The sequence below is a fragment of the Urocitellus parryii genome, chromosome 7 (assembly GCF_045843805.1).
Source record: "Urocitellus parryii isolate mUroPar1 chromosome 7, mUroPar1.hap1, whole genome shotgun sequence".
In the NCBI taxonomy this organism is placed as follows: Eukaryota; Metazoa; Chordata; class Mammalia; order Rodentia; family Sciuridae; genus Urocitellus; species Urocitellus parryii.
Window position 1 is genome coordinate 51,333,066 of NC_135537.1, and position 12,395 is coordinate 51,345,460.

At 38.5% G+C, this 12,395-nt stretch overlaps 1 protein-coding gene and 1 long non-coding RNA gene across 2 annotated transcripts in view; one reads left to right on the forward strand and one right to left on the reverse strand.

Moving 5' to 3' along the window:
* Nucleotides 1-12,395, reverse strand: part of LOC113179157 (uncharacterized) — a 29,330-nt gene that overhangs the window by 1,266 nt on the left and 15,669 nt on the right. The gene's annotated exons all lie outside the window — the stretch shown is intronic.
* Nucleotides 719-4,028, forward strand: Fabp9 (fatty acid binding protein 9). Its single transcript, XM_026383573.1, has 4 exons — nt 719-788; nt 3,045-3,217; nt 3,711-3,812; nt 3,978-4,028. The coding sequence occupies exons 1-4, from the start codon at nt 719-721 to the stop codon at nt 4,026-4,028; spliced, it is 396 nt and encodes a 131-aa protein (XP_026239358.1).

Genomic DNA, 12,395 nt, shown 5'->3' on the forward strand with positions numbered 1-12,395 from the left:
TTGGTTCTCTTTGATTATTTATGACAGCTTTCAATATTACTTTGTAAAACTGAAATACGAATTTTCCAGGAATAGGCTCTACCTTCTTTTTAAGGTTGAAACTGCAAGTCACTACTCAGGGATAATAGTCACCTTTCTTGCCCCATCCTCAATTACCCTTGATTAACAACAATGATAGTATTAATAATGCCCTACCCCTCCCTCCATTAACTAATATCAATACATCAACCCTGCAAGGAAGGGAAGGGATTATTTTAATGAAGAGAATGTTCTGGCACTATGACTTGCCCAAACACGAAACAGCTGATGTAGATGCCCTTGTCTTGGATGGAAAAACATTCCAGGCAGTTGTTCATCAGATATTCATTGGGACACCCCTTCAGGGTAACAGCATTTATTGTTCAAAAGGCTGATCTCTATTGAAAATTGTCTCCATTCCACAAATAGTACTTATCAGGTGACTCGGGTACAAATCTCTTTGCTAGAAGCTGTAATCGTTGACCTGAATTAAACCTCACATGTTAATTTTCTGCCTCTTAATGTGGAGGTAAATAAAGTGACTCAAATGCTGAGTCTTGGTCTTGCTGCTGCTCATTGGCCACACCAGGAGCATCACATGATGAGGACGTTCTTTAAATCAAGCTCCTGGTGGCATTGCAATGCCTGCATTTCGTTGGTTTTCCTGTGTGAGTGGCTCTTCTCAGCTCGCCTTCTGACGATGGAGCCCTTCTTGGGAACCTGGAAACTGGTCTCCAGTGAAAACTTTGAGGATTATATGAAAGAGCTGGGTGAGAAATACCTTTATGGGATGGGGGAAACTAGCAAAGCACTTTGTGATGTGGTTGTGTTTGCACTTTACAATGAATTTTCCTACAATTATCTCTCTTTTGTGATTCTGGGGTATATTCATTTGAGACTAACATAGTTTATGTTCCTACTTATTACTACTACTTTTGCTTTTCCTTAGTATTAGTAATAAATTGTCTTTTTTAAAAATATGAGGTTCATAGATACCTTCAGTCAAAATCCATGGATAAGGCCATTTATCCTTTTGATAATACTTCTTGCTAACCTTTAGATTGAGGATATCTTTTGCTTGGTCACTGTAATGAACAGTTTTTTCCAGTTTCAAATTGATAGACAGTAATCACCATCTATAATTAAACTTATCTCAGAGTTTGCTTTAAGTTATAAATTTTAAAAGGCAGTAGCAACAAATAAAATTTCCAGGCAGTTAATTTTTAGAGTTCTCATTCATTTAAGTGATCTGTAAGACATTACTTTGAAAAATTCCTTTGGTGGGAGAAATAGAACACTTTTACTCATTGAAAGTCTAGTGATGGGATGTTTCTCAGAAGTATAAACCCTACCTATCCTTTCTCTCAAGTTAAATGGTCAAACATCAATTATAATGACTTGGGTCTATAATAGCTGCACAGATTTTTTTTTTTTACGAATGCTAGAAGAATGGTAATTACTTATTTTTTATATTTAATTAAGAGAAATCTCTTTTATGATAAATAACTATGTATGAAGCCAAGAATCTTCTTCAGTTTTTTTTTTCTAACTTGTTTGGAATGATCAGTAGATGCTTACTGTTATTAACAATATGTTTACTCATTCTAGACAATGAAACAACCATGCTTTATCCTGCATAATAAGTTAGTGTGCTTATAAGTGTACTATTTGGCTAGATGTAGTGGCGCACGCCTGTAATCCGAGCAGCTCAGGCAGCTGAGACAGGAGGATCGCGAGTTCAAAGCCCTCTTCAGCAAAAGTGAGGCACTAAGCAACTCAGTGAGACCCTGTCTATAAATAAAATACAAAATAGGGCTGGGGATGTGGCTCAGTGATCAAGTGCCCCGAGTTCAATCCCGTGTACAAAAAAAAAAAAAAAAAAAACCCAACTATATTATTTGTTCCTCTTTTGTCTCAGTATTAACATTCTCAGGGAGCAATAAATAGGTTTCCTTACCCATGGATTTAAAGATGCTTTTATTTTGAATAAAATTTGGAGGTTTAATGAAACTCAAGGTTTAGGGCCAGAACAATCCTCATGGGTTTTTTATTTGTTTGTTTGTAAATAAAACAATTTTTTAGTAATTTACCAGGGCACTTAACCACTGAGGCATACCCTCAGCCCTTTTTAAAAATTTTTTTTTAGAGACAGGATCTCACTAAGTTGCTTAGGGCCTCCCTAATTTGCTGAGGCAGGCTTATGAAGTGGAGATCCTCCTGCTTCAGCCTCCCAAGCCACTGGGATTCCAGGTGTGCACCACCATGTCAAGGGAGTCCTTGTTTTGACTAGGAGCTGGGTTAGATGTGTCTCAATAGCAGCTGAGCTCCTCTATGTGAATACCATACTAAGTCCTTTAGCTCCTCTTCCAACACACCTGTAAGGTTAGAACCATTAAACGCATTTTACTACCAAGAGAGTTGAAGGGTAGAGAAGGTGCATAACACACCCAAGCTGGCAGGTGGCAAAATTGGAGCCAGGCAATCCTGCTTGTGATCCTTGGATCTAAAACTGCTACTCCGCTGTGAAGTGCATCACATCCATTCTATAATTTGAGTGGGAAACAGTCTGATAATGACTGAGAGAGACAGAGAAGGAGTCAGCTCTTCTGCCCACCTTTTGTAGGAGTGAAGTTTGACAATGGAAATCCCCAGACTGAGCAACAGGACCCAGCTCTAAGCCAAACTCCTCCTATACTGTGTAGCTTCTGTGAGGTCCAGAGCCAGCATCTGATCACCTGAAAGGCACCTTGCAAATAAACATTCTTCCAGGAAGCTCAATAGCTTCAGAAAGTGAATTTAGCTTTTCAAAATATCAGATGGAATACTAGCCAGCTATACATTCTGATTGGGAGGATCTGGCTCAGTCCAGATAACAGAGAGCATAAAAGACCACGACACACATTATCCAAAACTTGAATGAGGGAAGAAATTGGTTTTTTTTTGTTTTGCTTTAGGAAATTCCTTTCCAAAATGATTGTTAACACATCTGTCTAAATGTCTGATGTGATGCTTTCTCTGCCTCCCAGGAGTGAATGCTGCGGCTCGCAACGCGGCCGTGTTAGTGAAGCCAAACGTAATTATTAGCATGGATGGAGACAAGGTGAAGATGCGAACAGAAAGCTCTTTCAAGAACACCGAGATCTCCTTCAAACTGGGGGAAGAATTTGATGAAACTACTGCAGACGACCGAAATGTCAAGGTCGGTCAGAACTAAATCTTCCCAGTATTCAGCTGTCAGAAACAAACCTGGGGTGGCGAGGCGTGGTCTGTGCTATGTAATTTGACTTATGATCAAGTTGGTTTGGGCATGTTTTGTTATATCTATCTGCACATCTCCAAAGTCATTCCTTTTGCTAATGACTCTGAGGACTGAGTGAAGCTAAAAAAAAAAAAAAAAAATCAATTTACTCTCACTTTTTTTTTCCTGATCTCACTTAGTCATTATATGAAAGATCAGATAGAAGGGAGAAATTAGGCACAAATAGTTTAGGAATTATTTGCCTAGAAGAGAAAATTAATTAAAAGGGTCTCTCAAACCTTCTAGTTCGACAGTATTCAATTATGACAAGAACTAATGTGAGGATTTTGAAGAACAGAATTTAAAAATACAGATAGAAAGATGGATATCTAGTCCTGTGTCAGATAGAACACAGTGAATTCTACTTCTAACAGATTTTCTTATACATTTATAGAGCATCGTAACATTAGACAGTGGCTCAATGGTTCACGTCCAAAAATGGCTCGACAAAGAGACAACAATCAAAAGAAAAATTGTAGATGGAAAAATGGTGGCGGTGAGTTGTTTTTTTTCTAAATTTAAATTCTTATGTCTCTTGTTTGATACATGCTTGTCAAGCTATCCTTTGGTTTATGCACCCTGCATTGAGAGTCTGGCCTGGGGAAAAAGGAGCAGAACAATCTGTCACCTCCCAAGTTTAATCATTCCTTTTTGCTTTTAGGAATGTACCATGAATAACATTGTCAGCACTCGAACCTATGAAAAGGTGTGAAGAAAAAAAGTCCACATCAAGGAGCACTAGTCCACCAAGAGGAAACTGGTACTTGAAGAAAATATGCCCCAAGGCCTGTAATTTTTTAATAATCTAGTATAAGCTTGCTCAATAAAAGCATCAAAGTAAGTACAGTTTGGGAGCTGTTTGATGATGAGGGTTAGGGAAAGTCTGATGAATCTGGGAAACAAGAAGATACTGGCCTATAGTGTGACTCTAACAGCTTTAAAGTCTCCTTTGCCCTGTGCCCACTTGATTTCCACAGTCCTGGACCCATTCTCACAATGCATCCCTTTCATTTTATCAAATCCATGTGGAAATTGATGTGACCACAAGGGGAGGTATATTATATCTTTGATACCTACTTTGGTCAGCTCAAATCAAAAACCAATATTGATCTTTTTTTTTCTTTCATTTTTACAAGGTCTGTCAATTGCTTGAGGAAGACAGGCAATCACAGCACTGTACACACAAAATCAAAGATGGATAGATTAGAAGATAGTGAGAGATAGATGATAGATACAGGAGTACAAAATAGATTTCACATACTGTGGTTGAGTTGTGACAGATGAGCATTTAAAACAGTCATTGACGCCCTTCTTCACAAATCCATTCATAATAATTAGGCTAGTGCATCTGTCACCCTGCTCACAGCTTAATCCTCGAAGAATAGAGTGTTATTAGATATCAGTTCTGAATTTCTGAATGTCTGGTGAAAATTTAATTGTTTGAACTCCACCATGTCCCCTGATAGTTTCACCAAATGCTGTTGTTAGATATGAGGGCTCTCAGAACTCAGAGCAAAACACAGTGATGGGGGTAAATGAAAGAATAAAGCTTAGAAAACTCAGCCCATCTGTAGCAGTGGGAGGAGAAAAAGAAGAAAGTGGAGAAATTATGTAGATAATCACGTTGTGCCTTAAATTTAAAAATGGGCAATCCTTGGTCAAACCTAAGTCCTAATGTAGCACAGAGTGTGATTCGGTGAGTTCTTTGACAAATTTAAAGAATAAAATCCATGGACATGTAGCAGGATTTGTTGAAGTAATAGAAAGAAGAGCTTCTGAAGGGCAGGGTTTGCCAGAGAATGGCTACTGGAGGTCTGGATCCTAAGCAACCAGTACCTCACTATCAGTTAGTTTTTCTGCTAGCACAGGAATCAAGCTGACCTTGAGGATGTCTGGCTTGTGCTTGTAGTTTCTCAGCCTTGCTCTACAGAGACCTGACCTGGAAGAGGCCCGGATTTCTTTTTTGCCTCTTTTAACACTTTCTCCTGCCTTACTAAGAGTCATACTTATATACGCCAGAGTAGAATGAATGCCCATGCACTTTGTCATCTAAACTGGGTGAGAATTAAAAGTGACAAAGGGGCACTGTTAAGGACTTAACCATAAATACAGACTGCCCTAGGCAAACTGAGGGGCATGGTCAACTTAGGAAGGAAATTGAAGAGTAATGAACAACAGGACTACAGCTTGGGGCTGGGCTGTGAACTGATTCCCTGTCTAAGGGTAGGAACCACCTGGGCTGTCATCTTAAACCTGAAGATCTCCGAGCATCTGGCTCTACACCAGAGTGGTAGCCCTGGTTCTGGCCAGGTAGCCACCAGGGGGGAACGATGACATTTATCCCCATATGACATGTCCTTCTGTTTCTTAAAGGACTCAGGTATATACAAAACATGACCACGTGTGTCTCCAGAGGTTAAAGAGGCTTTCTCCCCCTGATGGTGTCCTGGGAAAAGGGGAGCAGGGCAACCCCTCCTCAAACAGCCTCCATAGTGAGCTGGAGACCACAGCTGCTTTAGGGACACCTCAGAGCAGGAGCCAGAGCGTTTCCTACAATCATAAGGAAGAAGAGATGCCATTCAAATCTGTGTCTTTACAGAAGCATGATTCAAAAAAGAATAATGAAGTTCTCAATTTTTGAAACATTTCTCTTCTCACAAACATCACCACTCCAAGTACAAAGAGCCTGAATGAAAAATAAGACCCTGGTGTTGAGTATGTTATACGCAGCATCCAATGTACTACTCTTTAGGAATCATTCACTCATTCATCCAAGTTCTTCCTTGGTGACCCCTGTGTCTGACATTCTTAGGTGCTGGCAAGTAGCGCCAAGTTAGTCATGAAGGTCAAAATGCATTTTCTTTTCTTTTTTTTTTTTTTTTTTTAAGGTACTGGGTGCCTTTTCCACTGATCAAAATGGACACTGACTTATTTCCCAGGGTTGTGGCAAGGGTGAAGGAGATTGTCTAAAAAGGACCAGCACAAGTATTGCAGTTTTCCTGAGCCCTCTTCTCAGAAGACAAAGCAGTTAGAATGGGAAGAGTGGGAACAACATAATTGGTGGGGATGTTTACCAAAACAGTGAGCAGAGGAAGAAGAGGGAAGAGTCTCAGCAGGGTTTAGCTTAAGGCAAAGGCTTGAAGCAACCAATTAGAAATCAGCTTTCAGGAAAATGGATTATGGTTTACTTTGTAAATCAGAATTCAGATTTCTTGGTTACTTATTAAAAATAAAAACTTTCAATAAGTAAGTTACAAAGCAACTTCACAAGTTATCTTTCTTGATCCTCAAATAAATTTGTGTTTTAACAGATGATAAAAACAGATGATAGCATCCCAAATGCTACCCATTTAGCAAATAATAAAGCTAGGTGAGAACTTAATACAAATTCACTATAGCATTTCATCTTTTTACATTAAAAAATAATGACATGGGGACTGGGGATGTGGCTCAGTGGTAGAGTGCTTACCTAGCATGCAAGAGCCTCTGGGTTCAATCCCCAAAACTACAAAAGCAGACATGAGAAAAGAAACAAAGAATGTCACAACTCTGTGAATTATGATTTGAATGCCAATAAGATAGATGATTAATTGCCCCTTGGAAACCTGAGGTTGCCCTTCCCTAGGATTGAGTTACTCCTTAGAACAGCCTATAATCAGGTGTGGCACTGCTCAGTGCATTGGGTTTTATGACTACTTCTTTGCATGCAATCTGAGTGGAATTGATATGTGCCACTTCTGAGTCAAGACAGTGAAGAATCAAATCCATACCTGTCTGCTAGCAGGTAGACTGTGAAACTCTGGGGTATGGTATAGGAGAAGGGATCCAAGACCTCTGAAGGACCTCATAGCTCCATACACTAGGAGCCCCTACACTGGACTGGGACATCAAACAAGAACATCTGGGTCAAGCCACTGGAATGTTGGAGTTTATTGCAGCAGCTAGTGTTGAAATAAAATTTAAGAGATTTCATTGTGTATCGTGTCACAAGCCTGTTATTGGCTGAAATGTAACTACAAATCTAGCTTTCAGTTGTTTAAAGGAATAAAGGTTGGGTTGGTTGGATAAAAGAAACCACAGTTTAAACATGAATTTAGCTGATTCTCTGATCTAACTTTACCTAACATGAATTTAGTTGATTGTCTGATCTAGTTTTACCTGAAATCTCTTGCTCTGGAAAAGACTATAAGTAAGTTAAACATTCTCTCACAGTATCTCAGTTGTGTAAAACATTTTGTAAAGTACAATCAAGGAAATAAACAAGGTAGGCTGCCTGGATAACACATAATTTAAAGAATACTCAAACGTCTATCAGTTTTTATTGATTCCTTATGAAATCACACTACACACACACACACACCACACACACACATATCACACACACACACACATACACACTTTTCATTATGTTTTGTAAGTGAATAATTTTTAAGGAATTATTTTCTTCTATCAGCAGTATTACTTTCTGTCCTAGAGAAATGCAAAGGGAATAGAAAAACTGTGGGAGGCCCAATGCATACTACAATGACCAGAGAAAGAAACTGAAATGCATAAATCAGTGAGAAACTTCAGTACTCAGATGTACTATTAGTACTCAGACTAGCCTTTGGAAAAAAAGACCATACATGTTAGCTTCTAATAAAAAGCCAAGCTAATTGCATTATTTGGAGGAATCACAAACTACTTCTTCATTCTCTTTATTGCTATTCAACACAAGAAAAGCTATTAACTACCTTTGGGGCAGAATAAATGCAATCATCACCATAGTAACCAAAAGTCTAACTATCCAGGGGTAGCTGAGGAAGTCACAGGAATGATTTGCTCTAAGAAAGCAATTTTAATCTTTAAACATGGATAAAACATTTATTTGAAACCTGACAGAGGAGTTTAGGGATATCCAGAGCAAAATGGAATCTGCAAGGGCACCAGATACCTTCCTGAATTCTGACCGTAAATCTGGCTATCAGCTCTTGACTAAAACCATAAGATTTATTAATGTTCCTTTTGTTGTTGTTGTTGTTGTTTGTATTGGGGATTGAACCCAGAGGTACTTAACCACTGAACCACAACCCCAGACCTTTTCATTTTTTGTTTTGAGACACGGTCTCACTAAGTTACCTAGGGCCTGGCTAAATTGCTGGGACTAGCTTTGAATTTGCAATCCTTCCCTGGGCCTCCCAAGCCTCTGGGATTACAGGCATGTGACATTGTGCCAGACTATTAATGTGCCCTTTTTTTAAATTTCTATAATCAGTAACTTTTGCCTTCTCTATTTTTAATCCATCTTGCAAAGACCTTATCAATTTTATTAGTCTTTAAAATGTTTTTGGGTTTGTAAATGTTTTCTATTCTATATTCTTATTTTATTAATATTTGTTCTGTGGGTCATTTATTTCTACTATGGATTGTTTCTTCTGCTTTTTGACCATATTTTCTTCTCTTTAAGAGATTTATTTTTTATTAGCCATGCATACAAAAAATTATATAGATAAATTTAGACCTTGGGTGACATTCTTTTTTCAGAGAGGTTTTAATTAGTTTTTTCTAGTAGCTCTGTTCTCTGTCTTCAATCACATAAATCTAATTTTAACAACTGAATTGATACCAACACAGTTTATTTTCAGATCATTCTTACAATGTCATAGCTCTTCAAAGTTTCAAGCCCTAAGTATGATGGTTAGCCAGAACTCTCCCTTACTGTAATATCGTCACAAATGTTCCTCAGATTTTGCCTGTCACCTGGATATTACAAATTCATGGATCCCTGGAGAAGCAGCAGCCCTAAATACTATATTTATCCCTCTGGATTTTCCTTTCTCTCCTAATCCTAGACTCAATTTTTCTCTTTTTATCTCTCTGGTGCCATGGAGAATTTTCCTTTTAACTTTGTCCCTCTTGATGTCGCAGTTGGAAAGTATTTTTGTTTATTTGTTTGTCTTGTGATACTTCAGACTGAACCCAGCAGTGCTCTATTACTGAGTTATTTCCCCGGTCCTTTCTTATTTTTTATTTATTAAAAAAATTTGGGGGGAGGGTACTGGGGATTGACTCAAGGGTACTCAACCACTAAACCATATCCCCAGCCCTATTTTTTATATTTTATTTAGAGACAGTTGCTTAGTACCTCACCATTGCTGAGGCTGGCTTTGAACTTGTGATTCTCCTGCCTCAGCCTGCCAAGTCACCAAGATTATAGGCATGCACCACCACACTCAGCTCTTAATTTTTATTTTGAGACAGGGTCTCACTAAGTTGCCCAGGCTCACCTTGAACTTGTGTTCCTCCTGCCTCAGCCTCCTGAGAAGCACACACCACCATACCTGGTGAAAAATTAGTTTAATGTCCTCGTCTTTCATGTATGAAAGTGAAAGTTCCAAGCCTATGTTTATTATCTTCTCAATTGTTTAAAAAATAATTATTCCTTCTAGTACTATATGATGTGCATTTTTGTCAACAACTATTATCATGGTATTTCTCTTTAATAGTAATTTTAAATTCACTAAAATTAAAATGTCTGACCTCAAGCCTTGATGGAATCATGATTGTAATGTAAATTCCACAAGGGCAAGAAATTTTGTTCAATGGGATTTAACCAGCACCTCAAACAGTGGATGGCATTTAGTAGGCTTTCAGTAAATAATTTTGCACTTAAATGAATGACAAAAAAAATGGAGTTGGTTCTTTGGCATCCAAGTGAAAGATTATGAATTCTTTGTTTATTTGCTACATGATGATTGGTCTTATCTCTTTCCCAAATATACAATTTGATGTAGCTTGAAAACTGCAATTAAGGGACATTTCTATGACATGTTATGTAGAGCAAGTTTTTCTTATCATTTTCTTTGGATCTCTGGTTGTCTTTTTCAGAGTATGATTTAAATAACTCCCCTGATTAGAATTTGCATAGGCAATAAGTTACAGAAAGGAAGAGGAGTGAATCCACACTGTAGATAAAATATATCAGTCTTTTTTTTTTAATTTTTATTGGTTGTTCACAACATTACAAAGCTCTTGACATATCATATTTCATACATTAGATTGAACTGGGTTATGAACTCCCAATTTTACCCCAAATGCAGATTGCAGAATCACGTCGGTTACACATCCACAATTTTACATAATGCCCAATTAGTAATTGTTGTATATCAGTCTTACTAACAGTTCCAGCCTAAATGCATGCCTCTGTTACCAAACGGTTCTGGAGTTTAGTATGCCTCTTTTCCTGCTAGGATATGATGCCTTTCCGAATTAGGAAGGACCTAATGGGTTGTCTGGATCTTCCCTCATTGCTTTGATCAGTACCTTTGACCTTTGTTTTGTGGTACTGGAGACTGTGGTACATTGACCTCTAAATTCCGTCTTAGTCCAAACTCATCTGGTCAATCCGAGCAGTCAGATCCAGTTGCCAATAGCCTAAAGTAGAAAATCGTTTTCTTTGGTCTAAAATTAATTCAGTTTTATAATATTTCTGCCTTGCCAATAGATGGTTCAATGTGTGTTTTAAACTCTACCGTCATTGCTATGCGCCAGTTAAGGACTACTGAGAATTCAGCTCTCCTATTGTTCTACCTCTGAATACAGGGCCCAGCTCCAGGGCGAAGGTTTAGAGTCCTTCATTGATGTAGGCAGGAAACCTAAATGCTAAATATTGCATTTCTTTTTCAGTCATCTGTTGAACCTCAAGTAATTATTTTACCATTTCTATACAACTTTAATGTACAGCATCACTTTCTGTAGTCGTGGTTATAGCACAATTCACTTTTTAAAAGAGTGGAACTGACAAAAATTGTTGAAAGTATAAATGTTACTATTATTTTTATAGTGGTCTGGAAAAGAAAGTAATGTTTCCATGAAACAAAAGCCCTTTTTTTCATGCTGGGTTTTCTTTTTCTTTCCATCCTAATCCAATGTCCTCCCTCCAATCACATTCCTTGGGTCCAGGGTCCAGTCATTTGGTTAACTGAGGAATTTTCCTGTTCAGTATTTTTTTCCTACTCTCCTCCCCAGGGACTGGTAATGTGGCAGACTTGAGCCCACTCTAGATGATTCCACATTTTTTTTCATTCAGCTTGAAATCAGACCACATAACTACAATAGTTAGGGCACAGCTATGGTACCCAGTTACCTGAGCCTTTGAAGCCAAGGATTCTGCCTGCCCTGAGTAAATTCACCATGAGATATTTTCATTGTTGTGAAGGGTGCCAACTTATGAACTAATTGTATAAGACCTGGTATTGACAGTTTTTTCATAGTCAAAATTGGTGCTAACATGGAAAAGCTGTTAGGAAAGACACAACAGCAAGTAGGCCTTCCCACGAGTACCAGTAGTTCCACGTGGATTTTCATTTGTTCCCCCTGGTCAAAGATGGGGCTCTGCAGTATCATAATCATCTGATTCTCTTGGTTGGCACCACTTCTGATTTTTGAAAAGAGAATGAGGGCCTTTAGGCAATTGTGGCAATGTCTGTATTACTGGATCTTTGGTCAGACCCTGTATGCAGGGATGGGGTAAGAGAATCAACCAGAGTGGAGGTAGTGGGGAATGATGCTCTGTCCAAATCCTGCCTCTTCTTATATGAGTTTTGGACGCAATTTTTAACTTCTCTGAGCTCCAGTCTTCCTCACTGGGAAAATGGATGCATCAACAATACCTAACTCTTACGGTGCTGACAGGATTAAATGAGACAATCTGTATTAAGTGCTTGGCTCGGTGACTGGCCCACAGTGTACTCTCAATATCCATTACTATTATTATTATAGAAAAATCCACTTTATAAAACTGCAGATTTATTTTCAATGACTCAAAGTTGTCATGGCAATTAGGAACCTGCTTAATTGGCACTTAAGCTTTTTTAGATGAAAATCTTAGCTGCGGTCAAAGAGCATGTCACAGTGCAACTTCTTGTCCTATTACATGAATACAATTTCTGTACTCCACTGTGCTGCACGGCCCTCATTGTCTGCCCACTCTGCCTGCCTGGGATGTCTATGTGAACTATGCCAAGCCTCCCTCACCTCTGAATGCTTCCTCACACTGCTCCCCTGCGTTTCTCTCCCACAACATATTTGAGACTCTTAT

Excerpts from the sequence above, each read along its gene's own strand:
- Fabp9 (XM_026383573.1), top strand. The coding sequence starts at position 719 with ATGGAGCCCTTCTTGGGAACCTGGAAACTGGTCTCCAGTGAAAACTTT. Across the intron at positions 789-3,044 it reads GGATTATATGAAAGAGCTGG|GAGTGAATGCTGCGGCTCGC; the intron begins GTGAGAAATACC and ends TCTGCCTCCCAG. Across the intron at positions 3,813-3,977 it reads TAGATGGAAAAATGGTGGCG|GAATGTACCATGAATAACAT; the intron begins GTGAGTTGTTTT and ends TTTTGCTTTTAG.